This window comes from Garra rufa, chromosome 5, assembly GCF_049309525.1.
Source record: "Garra rufa chromosome 5, GarRuf1.0, whole genome shotgun sequence".
Taxonomy (NCBI): Eukaryota; Metazoa; Chordata; class Actinopteri; order Cypriniformes; family Cyprinidae; genus Garra; species Garra rufa.
Genome location: NC_133365.1, coordinates 7,837,942 through 7,857,021, shown reverse-complemented (window position 1 = coordinate 7,857,021; position 19,080 = coordinate 7,837,942). Strand labels below are relative to the sequence as shown.

Sequence of the window (19,080 nt, the reverse complement as noted above, 5' to 3'; positions counted from 1 at the left end):
ATCCACTTGGATGATGCGTCGGCAGCCACAGTACAACGGCGCCGGTGCGCTCACCACACACCAGCTACAGGTGGAGAGGAGAGAGTTATGGAGCCAATTCAATGAATGGGGATTATTAGGAGGCCATGATTGACTAGGGCCAGTGGAGGGAATTTGGCCAGGACACCGGGGTTACACCCCTACTCTTTACGAGAAGTGCCATGGGATTTTTAATGACCACAGAGAGTCAGGACCTCGGTTTAACGTCTCATCCGAAGGACGGTGCCTTTTTACAGTATAGTGTCCCCGTCACTATACTGGGGCATTAGGACCCACATAGACCACAGGGTGAGCACCCCCTGCTGGCCTCACTAACACCTCTTCCAACAGCAACCTAGTTTTCCCAGGAGGTCTCCCATCCAGGTACTGACCAGGCTCAACCCTGCTTAGCTTCAGTGAGCAACCGGACTTGGGCTGCAGGGTGATATGGCTGTGGTCTGAATACCTTTACATTTAAATGATTCGTTTTGGAATCAGGGTAACTTATAGCTATGTTTATAGTGTTTATAATGTCAATACATAATATTTCGCTTGATTTGGTATTATTTCTGATATTACACATTCTCTCTAAACATTCCGCTGCTCATTAAATGCGTTTGGAGAGAGTGGGTTAAGCAGTTAGCAAACAATGAGAGCGATATTGAACTTAAAAAAGTTGACTGATCGAAAATATTTTAAGGACTAACACACATCCTCCAAATGCATCTACATAAACCCGCGCTTGCTCTGTCTCGTCTGCACGCACTCACTGTCACCTTCTATGCACTTAATGCTGGATCTTTAAAAACAAATACCGGAACGCAAAAATCCAAAATCTGATTCAAATTAAGCACTGGTGGAAACGGTAGGCTACAATTAATTAATTCGTTATGAATAAATTATTTAACAACAACCATCCCTCACCCCCGCCCCCCACAGACCATGCCATCGTCCATCGCGATGTTTCACATTAGACATCGTACGATGCCAAATTGGTCGACATCGCCCAACCCTAGTTCTGTCTTACCTGTCAAGAGAGACATGGCAAAACCATGTTTAAAGCATGCCAATTCAATTGATGGCTGGTAAGGTCATTTGGCAAATATTTTCAAATCATCTAAGTACAGCTTTTGTTTACCTGCATGGGGAAATACCAAAATCTCCAAATTTGTTTGCTAAGCTTTCAAATGTTATTTTTTTTAAGATTTATTTTTGGCGTTTTTGCCTTTATTTTGATAGGACAGATCAGAATTGACAGGAAGCAAAGTGGGAGAGAGATAGGGGCGGGGTCGGGAAAGGTCCTCGAGTCGGGATTCAAACACAGGACGCCCGGAGCACAACGGCACAGTATGTTGGCGCGCTGCCCACAAGGCTATCGCGCCGACTTCAAATGTCAAATTACTATAAAATGTGACAAAATTAGTTCATAAATACCAGGTTGGTTTAGCAAATTCCAGCGTGCATTCTAGAGATTGACCAAGTTGATTTGTCTATGAATGCACCAAGTAGGACATTGTCACAAATCAACATCCAATTTCTTGCTCCAAGAGGGTCATTATGCTTCCTAATTGTAATCCAAACAGGCTTGGACACCCCTATTCTCGTTGGTCCTAGTACAGGGGTGCCTGTACCTGTACCGGTGTCCTGTTTCTGGAGGGTCAATGTTCTGTTGAGTTTAGATCCAGCTTACACCAACGTACCTGTTTGGAAAATTCCAGAACTCATCAAGACCTTATTTACCTGGTCCAGGTGTGTTTAATTAGGGTTGGACCTAAACATTGCAGAACATTGACCCTCCAGGAGCTGGTAGAACAAGTCTGTGCAGCACTGATACATCTTGAGCAAGCCTAGTCTAAAAACCTTAATTAGCTGGTTCAGGTGTGTTAAATTAGGGTTGGATCTAAACTCTAACTGCAGGAACGGTGCCCTCCAGGAACACCCCTTTGATAGAATATTAAAAATCTATTTACTAGACATGTTTAGTTTTAGTCTAAGGATTGGATGGCAATGGCCTGGGCATGGGAATTCAACAAAATTCTTGTCAAACTAACAATTCAGGAGCACCTCGTTCATGGCGAAATCCTGGTTACCACTATTTCGCCGTGTTTAGCACCAATCCTATCAAATCACACCTGAACCAGCAAATCAAGATCTTCATAATTACTAGAAACTTCCTGACAAGTTTGTTGGGGCAGGTTTGATCTAAACTTCCCAGGACTTTGGTCCTTTAGGAGCAGAATTAGACTCCTATCCCTAAAGTTTCCAGGAGCAATAGATAGTTCATGATGGGAAGGGCTTGTCCTTTCTTTTGGAACTCTGACATTTTTTCTCTTATCCTTTCTCTTCCAGGGTGGTCTGATTGCTCTTCTGTTACTTATCCTACTCTTCACGCTGGTCCTCTACACTCGTCAGCGCTGGTGCAGGCGTCGTCGTGCCCCACAGAAGAGTGCCAGCACTGAGGCCACACATGAGATTCACTACATTCCCTCTGTCCTTTTGGGCCCTCCACAGAGCAGGGACAGCTTCCGTGGACCCAGACCTCTCCAGCACAGCTCTGTCATTGGTATGCCCATCCGGGAGACGCCCATCCTCGACGACTGCGACTGCGAAGAGGACGAGCACCCCGGACATCTGCTAGATGGGAAAGCACATCTAGAAGATGACATGTGCAGCCAGGGCACCCACAGTGTGGACAGTCTAGGGAAGGGGATGGGAGAGGCCAACCATAAACACAGTCTGGATAACAGAGGTGAGAGCTTTAGTGTTACTATGGCACTGTCTATTTTCTATTGTATCCAACAGATATATGTGGACGGTTGAGATGTTTGGATCTGATGCCCTAGACATTTTAATTGTTTGTTGATCTATCCCTGAGCTTGAGAGGAGCAAGGGTCAGGTTTTGTCTTCCATTACGTTTATTATTTAGCATGATCTGCCAAGATTGTGTTTCTAGAATGATATTATGATTTTAAGGTTAGGTTTGTGAATTGGAGCTAGGAGTAGCTGAGTTAGGGACTTCTTAGTTTTCTTGATTTCAAAGCTACGCTTGTGTTCCAGGACAAAGTATAACACTCATGGTTATGTTGTGAGTTGTTCCATCCCTTCCTCATCATCACAGCTGAAGTTTGCTTTTAACTCTTGAAGCCACACACAGACCTCAGAAACTGAGTTAACCAATAATCAGGGCTGCACAATATTGGGAAAATATGCGATATGCGATATTTCTTGCGATATTACATTTCCCTGGATAAATGCTTTAATAATTATTATTGTTATTATTATCTATTTTTTAAAATCTTTTATATATGTAATGATCATGCTAAAATAAACAGGTAATAGATATTCTTCTGTCATCCGAATTAAATCTAATTCAGGCTAAAAAAAAAAATTATGTCAAGGAAGTTGCAAAAATTTTGACTTTAAAACACTATGAATGACTTAAAACCTCGGCAGATATTCTGATTTCTGGTTTGCTGTTACCATAGACCTGCAAACACAAAATGAATTGCTTTCAAACATTACTTTTTATTTACATGTAAGAGCATCTTTTAAACTAAATATTTCCTTGCCTTGCCTGTTTTTTATTATTATTATTTTTTTTAATAAAACATATTATTAAACCAAAATTTGATTAAAATTACTATTAAACTTCAAAAAGTTAGGAGCATCAAAAAAAATTAGGAGCACCCAATTTCTTTTTAGTAATGCACTGATCTTTATTCTTCATGGCTGATTCCAATTGCCAGGCAAATCAAATGGGCTGTTTCTGAAAGCCTCAGAATCAGTATAAATAACAAAAAATAGACAATAAATGCAGCCATATTTAAAGTAGACTATTAAAGTATGATACAGAGTTATAGACAACTTCACAACTTATTAGGCAGCCCACATTCTAATAACAGCCTAGATATTTTATCTAGCCTAATTTGTGTGCATTGGGGAGTCGCTCTCTAAACGTGGGGTATTAAAATTGCTTTTAAATGCGCGTAGCCTACGCGTTTTACTTTTGGTTTCATTTTAAGGATCGCGCGAAACTCTCGGCAGTGCATAGCATGCACTCTGCAATACAAGAGATTACTTTAACAAACCATTTGAAAGTCGGAGGACACCAACAGGATTTTGAAAAGCGTGTCTCCAGTGGAAAATACTCCCCACTCGGCTGCTGAGATATCATCTGATGTGAATGAATGCCGCGTTGTACAGAACTTTTTTACTGTACACAATCAAAAATCGTCATACCACACACCCCTAATTGCAATGCAGTTTGTGCAAATCCGGAACAGAGGTTTCAGAAAAAAAACGTCCGGTTCCTAGTTGGTTATGACTATGATTTTTATGCTATTGTGATTTTAACTCCTCTTATGTACAGCACTTTGAATTACCATTGTGTATGAAATGTGCTATATAAATAAACTTGCCTTGCCTTGCCTTGCCTTGCCTTGCCTAGTTCAGCGGTGCGCATTGTCAGTGACAGGAAGACGGCTAATATCTCAAATCTTCATTAAAGGTAACAATAAAGATTAAGTTTAAATGGTTGTGTAATGTTGGAGAGAACGGCGAACGCATCAGCTCACAGCAGTCTGTGCAGTAGTTAGGTTAGCAAAAGTTTTGTAAAGAAATGAAACTAGGTCGCACCACAACAATTTCTCGCACTCGCACAAATGCTCCCAAATATAATTTGAGGTTGTGCAGATTAAATTTTGGGAGCATAAACGGTGGCAATTTTGATTCCTGTACAGTTCTTTTTAGGCAAAAGTTCAGCGCTGCTGTCATTTTCTCCCTTCATACTCCTGCCGTATTTATTTTTCATTCTCTGCTCTGAGCCACCGGGTTCACCTGTTCGCCCGGTCTAGCCAATAGCATTATAGAACCTACTTGGGAGGCGGGTATAAAGATAGTAAGCCCCCATCTGTTTGGTCAAATGAGGACAACCTATGCATGCGACGCACAAATGTTTAGCACATAAATTAAATGTCAATTATCGCAACTCTCTGTGACACTGATATCGCGTATACTAGTATCGCGTTAACGATACTTTTTCGATATATCGTGCAGCCCTAGTGTACATTAAATCAAAATTCACATTATCTTCGGAGTGCTGGTAAAGTGCTTTCTCCATTGTTACAGCATGCTAATGATAGCTGTGATAGGATTTTTTTTCTTATCATCTATTTCAAGTGACACTGATGTGGCACATTTGAGCATATCTGGGGGTTTGATGTGAAGTCACCTGCCAACCGCAGGCTAATTATAGCCATTGACCTGAATTCATTGTAAGGCATAGACTGAGAGAACCAGGCGATAGAGAGAGAGAGAGCCATTGACTCTTAGTTGATGAGTTGGTTAGATTTCTGTCCCAGGAGAGAACAGTCAAGGCCAAAGTGTCCGATTACAAGACGTATATTCAATATAGACTTAACAAGCACTGTCTTTGGTTTTGAATAGTGCTTTCCAAATCTGCTGTTCATTCTTTATTTCATTCACTTGAGAATAGATGGTCATTGTTCTGTCATCTATTGTCTGTGTTCAGTGGGTAAAGAAATGCCATGTTTGATAATCATGTAGCGACATTTTTATGGTAAAACAAACCATTATTTATCTTCTTATTATTATCATTTATATAAATTTCTCTGCTTCCGAGAATTGAACACATTGATTTCTCAATAACAGAGACATGTGAGTTGTTTAACAATGTAAATGAATGTGTTTTACATTTTGTCTAGTCATTAGTTGTAAGTTCTGTCCTGATACACTGCAATTCATAACAGAGCCCCCAGATTCATTGAAAAACTAAGGACTGAGGGCTGATTAAAGCTGATGAGGGTGCTTGAATCATCAAATTTGGCCTTGAGTAGATCACAAATTGTAGAAAGGTCACATTGATGAACATTAGGAAAAAGCCTTCAACTCTACATTGGTTTCATTTAAGTATGAAATTAGATTTTCTTGTGAATTTTAAACAGTTAAATGTTACATATTCTCAGTTTATCAATGGGTGACCTCAATGGCTGCTGAATTAATCAATCCCAAGACAGAAGAGATATCGAAATATAATCGTGTTAAATAGTTACAGTAACACAACATTCAGAATGAATTAATAAATCATTTAAGCACAGTTAGTATTTATATTTTAAGACACTATATGTGGCTTTTCTTCAGCAAATGCATTTTTTGACAACAAATGAGCTAGAATAAATAAAAAAATAATGCATTTACAGGAGTCCCTGTATGATTTTATATTTGCTTTCAATAGTTCTGTTTCTTTTCATTTGTTTTATGATGTTGTTTAGCTAATGTTTACTGTATTATTTTAGTGATGTGTCTTATTGTAGACAGGCCATTATTGATAAACTTTAATAATATTATTTTAATTAACCACCTGTATTTTAATAGTGGTTATCCATTTATTGTAAGGATATAAAACAGATTTTAATTGTTAACATATGCAGTTATGCTAACATAATACCCAATATCCAGTACACAGGTGCTTTCTTAAAATTCCTGAATTTCTGGCAGCCGAGGCCGACAGTTTTTCACTGTAAATTGAACAGTATTTTTCATACAGTGTGTTGTTCTGTGCATGCCTCTGATTGTCCACTGATGCACCTGGATTTTAGTGGAGGACAAGCGTTGTATTCTTACAATAAAGCTTAGTCTATAATGTAATATTTTGGATAAGGTCTGTTGTTTACTTTATTTAAGTGTGCAGCACAATTTAATTGGCTCTTGCAGTCTGGAGCCCATGGCGCTGATATTGGCGCGTGTCTGTGGATGAAGGATGAGGATCCATCTGAGTGATGTTGACAAACAGAAGGAGGTAGAGGCTGAATAAATAATGAAGCACATTTTCCTGGCATCAGGCCCGCGCTTGCTCCAGGACTTCCGTATCGGATCCAGCTCTCCAGCATTCATTATTATTTCAATTAATTCAGAGGAATACAGGTGGGGACCTTACATGCAAATGTGTCCTTAAATCTGGAAAAATAAACCAGATCAGCAAATCACAAGGGAACAGTTTCCTTATGCTTTTTAATTTCTTTTTAATTTCTTTATTTTTTCTCATTTGTGATGAAGAGCATAGTAATTTGCCCTCTGTAAAGGACCCTCTGATTTCTTACAATACGTAAAAATGTTGAACAAAATGTGTTTAATTGTTTTGAATGTGCAATTAGAGAGTAATTCAAATCTTAAAAATATAATTAAACAAATAAAAAATGTCACTAGAATACACATTCATGACTGTTTCTAAAGTTCACTTTTTAGTGAAAAAACGTTTTAAATTCATTTAAAGTCATTGTTTTAAAGTTTTGGTGTGCTTTAAAGGCTTTTAAATGACTAACATGCTAAAACACATGTAAAGTACTTTATAATTTTAATATAATCTGTTATATTAATACAATATTAACATTTTAAAATGTTTTTCATCAACAACGTCATCATACACATGACATACAGATTTCAGTAGAAATTACATTAAAGTTTATTTTAGTTTACCATTGTCAGTACATTCAGCAGTGCACTTTAATCATATTTCAATTTTTTTGTTCGACTATAGCTATATATAAAATACATTTTCATTTAATCACAGTGTCCAAAAACATTGCATTTAGTTCAAACTTTAGCATATTATTTCCGTAAGTGTACTTTTTTAGAAGATAAATGACTAAAAGATTGTAGCACTTTTTAACCTGGTCTCATTGTTTATACGTCGGTATTAGTACGTTATGTTTACAAGCATAAAACATGCATTAATGTACAATTTGGACGTATTACAACATTTAAAATGTAGAAATGTAGAAAAGGTAACATATTACTTTCTAATTGACAAGAAAATATCTGAGTTACTTTTTCAAATAAATAACACCAGTTACTTTTTTCCCCATTTATTGATTAAAAGCCCTCCTGTCCCCATGTTAAGAGAAATCGTGAGTAAGATGTTACTTTAGTTCTAGAATAAATGTGAACATGGATTAATTCATCTCACTCACTAAAAAAACAGATACAGAATTCCTCAAAATGAACAAAAACAGTGAAATTCAACTTATTAAAATATGACGCAAACGTGCAATAATTAAATATGTTAAATAATACAAATATCCTTGATGTATTTAATCCAATTTTATTAACCAATGAGGCTGAGGCTTTTGGCGTAATAAGGCTTTTACATTTGAAAAAAAAAAAAAACTTTTTATATTAAAAACAAACAAGGGAGCCCTGCCCAGATTTAAAAAGTAACGCAGAAGTAATGTAACGCATTACTTTCCATAAAAAGTAATTAAGTATGCAATTAGTTACTTTTTTAGGGAGTAACTCAATATTGTAATGCAATACTTTTAAAAGTAACTTTCCCCAACCCTGCAACTGAATATAATAAAAAGGTAATGCTGTGGTTTAGACTATATATGAAAGCAGATTTTTATTGGTTAATGTTTATTATAGGTGTTTGCTAGTGCATTGTCAATATTGCTTGAGTAAATATTACATTTTGGCATGAAACCCCTCTGTATATTTTGCAACACCCACAATACTCTACCCAGTGAATTTTACATTTTCTTCACAAAATATAAGTTTAATTGTTCCTGTAATATGGCACAGAAGTGGTGGTCTGCTCTTTTTGCTGGTCCCTCATGAGACTGGCAATATTTCTACTTTCATAAAGCTGTCCTTCAGTTAATCACTGCACATGAATTATTGTCCACTGAACAATAAATGGACATGCCGCACTAGTGTAATGCGGTCAGCTCAGTCAGAGAGGGGCTTCTCTCTGCGGACAGAGGGGAGTCATTCTGCTTTTCACAGCTTCACTTCTGCATAATTGATTATGTGGGATATGAGTCTGTCGAGGGAGTTTGATCCCAGAATAATCAAGCCTCACTGTCAGTCATTTCACCACTGGAGAGGAGTGGAGAGCTAGCTGTGATTCTCATTGTCCCTTACAGCTGCATTCATACATTTTCAATTAATTCATATACACTTTAACCTAATTGTTGTGGCCAATAAACCGGATTGTTCTGGATTGTAAACACTTCAGGGACCGGCTTTATGAAAAACAACCCAACGGTGAGTGAAATGACAGCAAGTAATAAAGAAAATATAGGAGCTGTGTAATATAGGAGCTGAGAAAATATAATCATATTTACTTTGCTCCAAAACCTCTTGCCACTGTATATACTATTTTAAGGCTAAGATAGTGGATAGTGGATCATTTTAGATCCTGCTTTAGAAAATAACTTCTATTCCATTCATCATCATCTTCATCATTATTATTATTAAGGGCCAAGCACCGAAGGTGCGATGACACCTATTGTATCTGTTGGCGTTCTTCTTCTTCCCTTTCTTCCACTCTTGAGTCTATGACAGCCCATAGAACTGCTTGCGGGAAAGTTGTAAAATTTGGCACACTGATAGAGGACAGTCTCAACATTAACCATAGCAAGTTTGGAGTCTCTAACTTAAACTCTCTAGCGCCGCCACTTGTCCAAATTTTCACTTTCTTTATGCTAATAACTTTTGAACCATAAGGCACTAAAATCAAAATGATTTTTTTTCTTTGGGTCATGCCGAGTCGAATGAAGTCCAAAATTCAAAAATCACAAGGTTTAGTTTTTTTTTTCTTTCTTTCTTTTTTTCCCCCCTATTTTAATAGTTTGTAAAACCTACTTTTTCAAACTCATCCTAGACGGTTTGTCTGATTTTTACCAAAATTGGCTCGGATCATCTTCGGAACATTCTGGCAAAAACTTATGGAATTCAAGTTCATTAGTGAAACCGTTCTCAAATAACACACAAACAAATTCTATGAAAAGCACTCAAAAATGTTGGCTGTGTCTCCGGAATTTTCCCATGTCAGCCATTTTAGCCGTCGACCATTTTTGGGGTAAAATGCTATATTTTATGAACGCATTGACGTATCAATACAAAACTCGGTATGGGTCATCAGCACGATGCCCTGAAGGAACCTGGAAAGTTTCAAGCCAGCGCCACCTAGTGGTAAAATCAAATATTCACATGCTTATAACTTATAACCTACACCATTTTTTACAGTCCAGCGATACCAAACATGGCAAGTTTTACCTCATGGTTTGTGCAATGTTGCATTTTAGCGCTTATTTATCTTAGAAACCGTTACTCCGATCAACACAAAACCACCGTAGGAAATTCGGAAACATAGCGTGCCGGCTATATGCTAATGCCCAATTGCCAAAATTTTGATAGTAAGTGGCAAAAAATGCAAACAAAGTCAGCCATGGGTAATTTTTTTCTCTTCTCATATAGAAAAATGTATATAACTCCAAAACAAAATGAGATTTTCACCAAATTTTATATACATTTGTATGGGCGCACTTTAAGGACACACAAAAAAAAATTGGTGGGATTGTGCCTCTTGGTGGCGCTATAATTGTACAAAACATGAAATTGCCATTGACTACAATAGAGTATTTAATATAAAATGCTACATTTTTACCAATGCATTGGTGTACCATTACAAAATTACCATTACTGGAAGTATGTAACATGTTTTAAAACAGTTCCTTTGTGGTCAAAAGTGATTAAAATGACTAAAATCACCTCATTGCTCATTGCTGCACTTGTTCTAATGCTTCTCTTGCCTAGCGCTTGGCCGCGTAATTGCTGCTTGCAGCTATATTTATTATTATTATTATTATTATTATTATTATTGAGAGTTTAATAAAAAATGTATGCAAAATATCATTTTTTTGTGGTTATTAGAGTTTCACAGCTAGGTTTTGAAATAAACACTGATTTAGCCATTCAAAAAAAGAAAAAAAAAAAACATAATGGGTACAGCCAAGAACCTTTCCCCAAGACATGTAAATCTTTTATACAGCTGAATAAATGACGGCTGTCGTCTTGTTCTCCTGCTCGGCTCTTTGGTTTGCAGGCAGACGGCCGGCCTGTTAAATTAAGTGTTCCTGAACGCTGCGATGGGTCGTCAACCTCTCACTGTGCGTGAGGCAAAGACCACAATTACCATCAAATCATATTTACCGTTCATCAGAGAGAGAGAGAGAGCAGTGCTGACAACAGTGAGATGAGGATGTGCTCAGTATGTGTGTGTGTGTGTGTATGCTTTGCCTGAAAAACAACGTATATCTGTATGTCTGTGAAACAAAATAATGTTATTTGAGCATTTATTGTTAATTTTCCTACCTGATCTCATGACGAAAATGTACCTGTGGGAACTTTTTTGCAAGATACGTACCAATAAGTACATACAGTATCACTTGTGTTCCCAAAAGAAATGAACACTAGAGATGGTAAAGCAGCGATAACTTTTAATTGTTTTCATATACAGTTATGATTACAGCTCTATGTTTTACTTTACGGATGTAATAAGCTTGATCGGTAGCTCAGGTGGCACGGAATTGGACTTAGGATGCGGAATCCTTGGGTACGAATCTCCTGAAAAACATCACTCATGATGAAAGAGCTAAAAGGTCGAAAAACAAGCTAAAGCGGCATGCTTGCTTTTGCGTTTTTACTTCACATTTGCTTTTGTTCATACTATCAGGTAGATTTAGGTGCATTATTTTAATGTCAAGGAACACACAACGCTACAATATTCCAGTGAAAAGCAATTTGGCTGTCCACACCAGACGCAACGTGACAGCATGTCATGACAGAATCATTGAAATATCACTGCCATTCAGAAGCGCAGAAGCACACTGTACTTCCAATGAAATGGACAAGTTTCTAATCTAATTCATAAATATTAAACCTTTAGAATATTAGAATGAGTGTGACATGAGTCTGCATTTGCAGAGACATCATGACCATTCAAACCAAGGAGGCACATGCCTTTTAGAATTTTTGAATGCAAACTGATTTGAATGCAAGATTAAAAAAAACAAACAAAAAATGAAATATTTTTACATTCCATGATTATTGAAGGAACAAAACTGATAGTGTCTCGAAGTCAGTGCTTTTTGGTGAAGTTTTAGCTGGTGGTCTCCCAGGCTGACCAGCCTGGCCAGGCTGAGAAAGTGGCCAAAACCCCTCTAAAACCAGCCTGCTGACCAGCTAAAACCAGCCTGGTTGACCAGCTGAAACCGGCCAACCAGCCTAGGCTGATTTTAGCTGTTTTTTTCAGCAAGAAAATGCAATTCTTCTAAAAGTTCTTCTAAACTTTATATTCATCAGAGAAACCTAAAAAAAAATCTACTCAGCTGTTTTCAACAATAATAATATTAAATATTTTTAGGCAGCAAATCAGAATATTAGAATGATTTTTAAAGGACGATGTGAGTGGTCCTGCTGAAAAAAAAAAAAAAACAGCTAAAACCAGTCTAGGCTGGTCAGCAGGCTGGTTTTAGAGGGGTTTTGGCCACTCAGTCTGGCCAGGTTGGTGAGGCTGGTCTTAGCTGGCCAGACTGGAAGACCAGCTAAAACCAGCTACTTCCTGCTCAAACCTGCTAAGACCAGCCAACCAGCCTAGGCTGGTTTTAACTGTTTGTTTTTTTTTTTTCAGCAGGGTAATGTCTTTTTTATCACTTTTGATAAATTTAAACTCCATAAATGAGACAATGCTTAGAATAGACAGAAAACAATATATTTTCACATTTTTGGGTAATAAAATGTTGTGTATAATAAAGCTAATTATATATATGAACAAATCTCTCAGTAAAAGCCTTTAGGATATAGACAGGAATAAAAATGTCAAGTTTGGTGCATGGCTAAGTTTATGGCTACGTGTAGGAGAAAAAAACCCATTTTGAGAAAATGGCCTTTAAAAATATGTATTGTAATTGAAATCTGTTGACACAAATAGATAATGTGCTATAAAAGAAACACTGTTAATAGTGTCTTTTGGATGTTTTCTTTCTACTAGTCTGAAAAAAAAAAAACACTTTATGAAATAAACAAAAAGCCTAACATCTCAAACTTGACAGGTGCATGAAAGAAACAACAGTTTTTACCTGCAGTGTTTATAGTTTATAAAAAAAAAATGTTTCTTAAGAAAATTAAGAGAATTTTGATCTCAGTGTTTCCTCTCAATAAGAACGTTCATCGAATATTAATGAATCCCATAAACATTGCTTTAAGACTGCTATGTCCTAGAGCTTATAGAACTTTCATAAAACTTTAGTGGACGTTGTGAGAAATATGTTTCTTTCTTGAGATGTACTGTTTATATATTTGTGGGCATTTCTGTTGAAAATCTACCCTCTTCCTTTTGCTTCCATATCGGGACCTTGAACTTCCTGTACGGATCAGAACTCTGCCTGGGGTCTTTAATACAGAATCACCCAGCAGAAGGAACCCCCTCCTGGTGTTGCTCTAAATCCTCTGTGACTGGCGACACGGGCAGGGGGCGCCGCTGGACGGATCCGATAGCAGGCGTCCTGCGTGGAAATACTGGCCTTGTTTCAGGGTTCAGTAACCGTTCACAGTGACAGCATCAGATTTTTGTTAACCACTGTGAGAAGGGACCAGCGGAGAGGAGAGCTGATATGAGACCTCAAGGTTTTCTGAGAGGAAGTGATGGCCTTTGCTCTCACCCTCATTCTGGTCAGACAGATACTCATGTCCTGTGTGTTTTTGTGTGTGTTTTGCTGTGTTGTTCTGCAGGTAGGGCTGTTAGGGGCTTTGTAAGCTCTGGATGTGCTCAGGGTGTCAAACACAAAAACACACCTTACTTTTATTAGATAGAGACAGCAAGGGCTCTCTCTCTGTCACACATGCCGGCAAACACTGATACCTGTGTAAAATGTTTCTCAGATATGAGCTTTAACCATTCACTACCAGTCAAAAGTTTTTGAACAGTAATTTTTTTTGTTTTTTTAAGAAGTCTCTTCTGCTCACCAAGCCTGCATTTATTTGATCCGAAGTACAGCGAAAACTAAAATATTTTAATATTTTTTTATTTTATTTTATATAACCGTTTTCCATTTGAATATATTTTATAATGTATTTAATTCCTATGATCAAAGATAAATTTTAAGCATCATTACTCCAGTCTTTAGTGTCACATGATCCTTTAGAAATCATACTAATATGCTAATTTGCTGGAAGAAACATTTATTGTTATTATTATTAAATATATAACTAAATTACAGAAATTATTACTTTTTTTAATAAGGATGCTTTAAATTAATCAAAAATGATAATAAGGACGTTTATAATGTTACAATAGATTTCTATTTCAGATAAATGCTGTTCTTCTGAACTTTCTGAAGTAATTATATTAATCAGTTTTCAACATAATAATAATAAGATAATTATTATTTAAAAAAAAAGGTTTTTTTGAGCAGCAAATCAGAATATTAGAATGATTTCTGAAGGATCATGTGACTGGAGAAATGTTGCTAAAATTCAGCTTTAAAATCACATGCATAGATTACATTTTAAAATATATTATGTAATATATATGTATTATATTGCTGTAGTTTGGATCAAACAAATGCAGGTTTAGTGAGCAGCAGAAACTTCTTTAAAAAAAACATTAAAAAACTTATTTCAAAAACGTTTGACTGGTAGTGTACATGCAGATAAGACAAAAGACTAACTTGACAAAAAGTGTAAATTAGAGATAAAAAGTCAGTTATGACCAGTTGAAATAAAGAGATACAAAGTTTAAATGATGGCAAAACAACAAATTATGAGATGGGATGTCATAGTTGTGGCAAATAAAAAAAAGTGAAATTATGAGACGAAAGGTAATTTTCACACAAAAAAGTCAAAATTCACAGATAATAAGCCAGATAAAAATGTTATGACAAAAATTACAAAAAATGAGAGATAAGTTATAGTGATGGCATAAATCGAAATAATGAAATAATTACTTTTTTTCATATTGCTACATTCAGACAAAATGTTTCTTCTCTTAGACCTAGTGACTTGTTACTCACATGTCTCTTATTTGAAGTCCAATTTAAGAAAAAAAAAGAAATACAATAGAAGAAGAAAATACAGTTTGTAGAGTATAAAAACCATTATGTTTAAAAAAACATCTAAACCCAACATGTTTGTTTGTCTGTCCTCAGGGCCATTCCACTCTCAGACCCAAGTTTCCATCTTTCTAAACACACACACAGCAGCAGCAGCCTTGTGGAGAAGCACAAATCAGAAGGATTCTGCACTGTTGTGCTGGCATCACTGTAAACTATTAGCATGTTTTACTTGTTGTCACTCTTATGGGTGAGAGTCATTTGGCAGGCCGAGACTTGTTGTGTGAACATACATTTGCAAGAAAATACACTATGAAAACAAGCATCCATAAGTGTCTATTCTGTTGGCACCATTGGTCCACTGATGCAGACATGAGCAATTACAGAATATATATATATATATATATATATATATATATATATATATATATATAAAATCTTTGACCTGGCTATACAATATTGTGCTTATAGACTATGTATAAACAGTATAGTTTATCAGGTCTGCTGACTGACTCAAGCCTGATGGAAACTTCAAAATGGACAGCAAGCCAATTTTTATCTTCATTCCAACTTGCTTCTTTTATCTGACATATGGACTTGTGAATGAAAACCGTCTTTGGTTTTAGTTGGTGTGAGGCTGATAATTGCTCTCAGCCGGGGTGTTTGGCTAATGCTGCGAACACTGAGAAGTACTCAGAAATGGATCATCTTCTCCACACATGGAGAAAGATGTATATGCTAAATATTTGTCAGTCTGTGTGTAGACAACATGGAGCGGGGCATTAATGGCATTGCAGATACAAACAGCTGGGTGTAATCGATCAGCATGACTACTGTGTTTAAATTCTAGGTTTAATTAAAGTGGTTTAGGCTGAGAACCACTAGAGTAAAACAAAATGGATTGCTTGCATGTTAGATCATCCATGATACACTGTAATCTGATTGCTTAAAAAAAATCCAGTCGCTTCAAGACATGTGATTTGAAGTGTGAAGTTTGATCTTTTCTGTTTCAAGCAACTTTTCAAAGTAAAATAGTTGAGAAATGTAAGTTTTAAAATGTGCAGAGGATATGAAGTATAAAAATAAAAGCTCATTATGAGTAAAAGGTTTTTTATTACAGCTTGCAGATCTTTGCTTCACCACCAGCTATTTGATTCACGGGGGGCAGATGTGCTAAAACGCTGCGAAACTGCAGGACCATGCATACGCATTTTCTGGCCAAAATGGGTAATTTTTCAAACCGATATGAAATACACAGGCCTTGCCCTAAAGTATGACAGATATAAAGTATGAACTCTCACGTAGATTTCTCTTAATAACTCTGTGAAATCCAGCAGAGGGGAGTTTGTAGATCTTGATTTGTGTTGAGTATGTGTTAGATCTGTATGTGTAAGTGTTGGCAGTCGGGCGGCGTGATGTGTCTAAAAAAATCTTTACATTTTTCAGTTTTTTAAAGATATGTTATATGTGTCTTGATATTTATCTAATAGCTCATTTAGACCAGACAGCCGTTGAAGGGAAGGAGATTCAAAATGTTTATTATAACACACGTAATATTTAGGGGCCGTGCAAGGACTCTAATGGAATTGCTCCGCTTATTATTATTATTTTTTTTCTCCAAAATGAATTTGCGAAAATTTACGTCTGATATTAGTTTCAGAAGTGGGTGTGATAGCGCCACCTATACACATTCAGCGAAGTATGCTTTTAGCTACGCTTTATGTACATGCACGGAAATCGGTACACACATGTAACACACCAATACCTCTTGGAGCAAAATCTGAAACCCAACAGGAATTCGGTTATTTTGAATTTTCTCTGCAAATTTTGGCGTTTCGCCATGAAACAGGAAGTTGTTATAACTCAGGCATACAATGTCCGATCTGCCCCAAACTTCACATGTTTGATAACACTCCTGACCTGACCAGAAGACATCTACATGCCCATATTCTGTTATAGCGCCACTTGCTGGCAACAGGAAGTGACATGCTTTTCACCGCAACAAACTCCTTTTAAAGATTTATTCAGATCAACACCACATTTGGTCAGTCTAATCTAAAGGCCCGTGTGACGTTAAATTGCGAAGATCTAGAGTTTTCTTTGCAGGGCGTGTCCGTAGCGGCCTAATAGATTTTGGCGTTTCGCCATGAAACAGGAAGTTGTTATAACTCAGGCATACAATGTCCGATCTGCCCCAAACTTCTCATGTGTGATAACACTCCTGACCTGAAGACATTTACATGCCCATATTCTGTTATAGTCATAGCGGCACCTGCTGGCAACAGGAAGTGCAGATGAAAAGAACGATTGGATAGGGGATACGATTGGATCCCCTAAAGGGATTTCCTAATAACATAACTAATTACACTGGTCGGACTAAGCTCTGTTTCAGACTGATACCTCCGGTTCAGGATGGTCCTCATCCTCATCACGTGCCTTTCTCAGTCGCGGAAAATACTTTTCAATACTCATCTGGATTGAAGCAGCAAACATTCAGTGTAAGAGTAAAGAAACGAGATAATTTATAATACGTTTATTTGATTCACAGCTGCTACATATAGTGTTTTGACCTCGACAACCCAACTAGGCTAGCCTACAATTTACCGCAAACTTGCGACTAGTTAACTTTCTAAAGTAGGCGCAAGCGCGTTTGCTAAGGGTCGGGACTTACAGTAACATCAACACACTGAAACTATTGTATTCAGAATATAAAATATTTTATAGCACTTTTTAATCTGTGATTGTGTGTTAAAAGTGTTCACGAGACACCAACCTTTCGCCAGCCGTCTTCTCTCCACAGATGATCCAGACAGATGTGGTGTGCACGGAGGGGAGGGGCTGTGTGCGTGTGTGCTTTTGAGGGAGAGACGCGTGAGTGACAGAGAGATGAAGAGAGAGTATGGAAAGGAAATGCAGTTGAACGAATTCGCTGCGTGTTTTAAATAGCGTACAAAAGAATAACGCAATATGTGATGGTCGGTATTGATTTTTATTTATTTTTTGGTCGGTGTTGAATCTGTGGCGGTCGGAATTTAATCTGTGGCGCACCGCCACAGATTCATCTATGTGTGGGAAATACTGGACTTTTTGGGGGATCACACTGTATCACTGTGTCCCAATCGGACGTGACGCGATAAAAGGTATCTTTTCCATGTAGTTTTTGTCCTAACCATGCGCAACAGTAACAAGCGAAAGGGATTCTATGTTCGAAATGGTTTCAATTTTCTGCAACTTCAGGACTGGAACAGCATACAAACTATGACAGTGATAATCTCAGGGAATGATTATGTGCTTTATTTATTGTTAAATTTGTCTAATATGAGTTTGAATATCATATTGCTTGACATTTTTAGCCATAATGAAAGCAACAACAGATAGTTTACATCAGACCTTGAAAATAAATTAAAGGAAGCATGTAGCCTACATTAAAACTGCAAACTCAAGATGAACCAACAAGTGTTTCCCATGACAAAGAAGGTATCAGTCACTCAGTATGTAGTTTTAATAATGTAAAAAGGTATAATATTTATCAGATTATAAACTTTCGTTGGGAGTGCAGTGCGCTTCTCGCATTTGAATGGTTGTGATATTTGAATGATTTTGATAGGGTAGAGAGGGGCACAAACTAACGCGGGGTTAGTTGTAACACGCGTGGTTTAAATATTTCCACACATGCTAGCATAACCAAATTTACGGTGTTTACTAGTTGCCATAGCAACACTATGCAGAGAAATTCAAAAGCCTTTTGAAGATATCGCTGAATATTTATTTTACCATAGTAAAAGTACATTTCTGGCTGAAGTAAAATTTTCATTTCAGTTTTTAGTATTCATTTAAAATGAGACAAATCTGCTATTATTTTAATCTCCAATTTGTTATTTATCAGTTTAGATAGTTTATTAATGCTGGACAAACCAGCAGAAGACACTAACCTGTTTTAAACTCCAGTCGCGCAGATGGGGAACATTGTAACACTGTGTTACAATATGCCCCGCTGTTATTAATCTAGGCTTTTCTATGACATTAGCGATGCCATTTACACTATTTACGTCTAAGGATTTTGATAAGAAATCACAAGAAACAGGTGAATAAAGGCTGACAATGAATGTTTAAGGTTCAGAAGTTATTATTTCAAGAAATGTAAAGCATTTTT

General features: G+C 36.9%; 1 protein-coding gene across 1 annotated transcript in view; it reads left to right on the top strand.

Moving 5' to 3' along the window:
* The window catches only part of LOC141334403 (astrotactin-2), a 157,654-nt gene that overhangs the window by 50,671 nt on the left and 87,903 nt on the right, over window positions 1-19,080 (top strand). Inside the window, exon 3 of the mRNA XM_073839465.1 lies at window positions 2,368-2,767. Within this exon, the coding sequence (XP_073695566.1) occupies window positions 2,368-2,767 (400 nt within the window). The remainder of the gene's footprint in view (window positions 1-2,367; window positions 2,768-19,080) is intronic.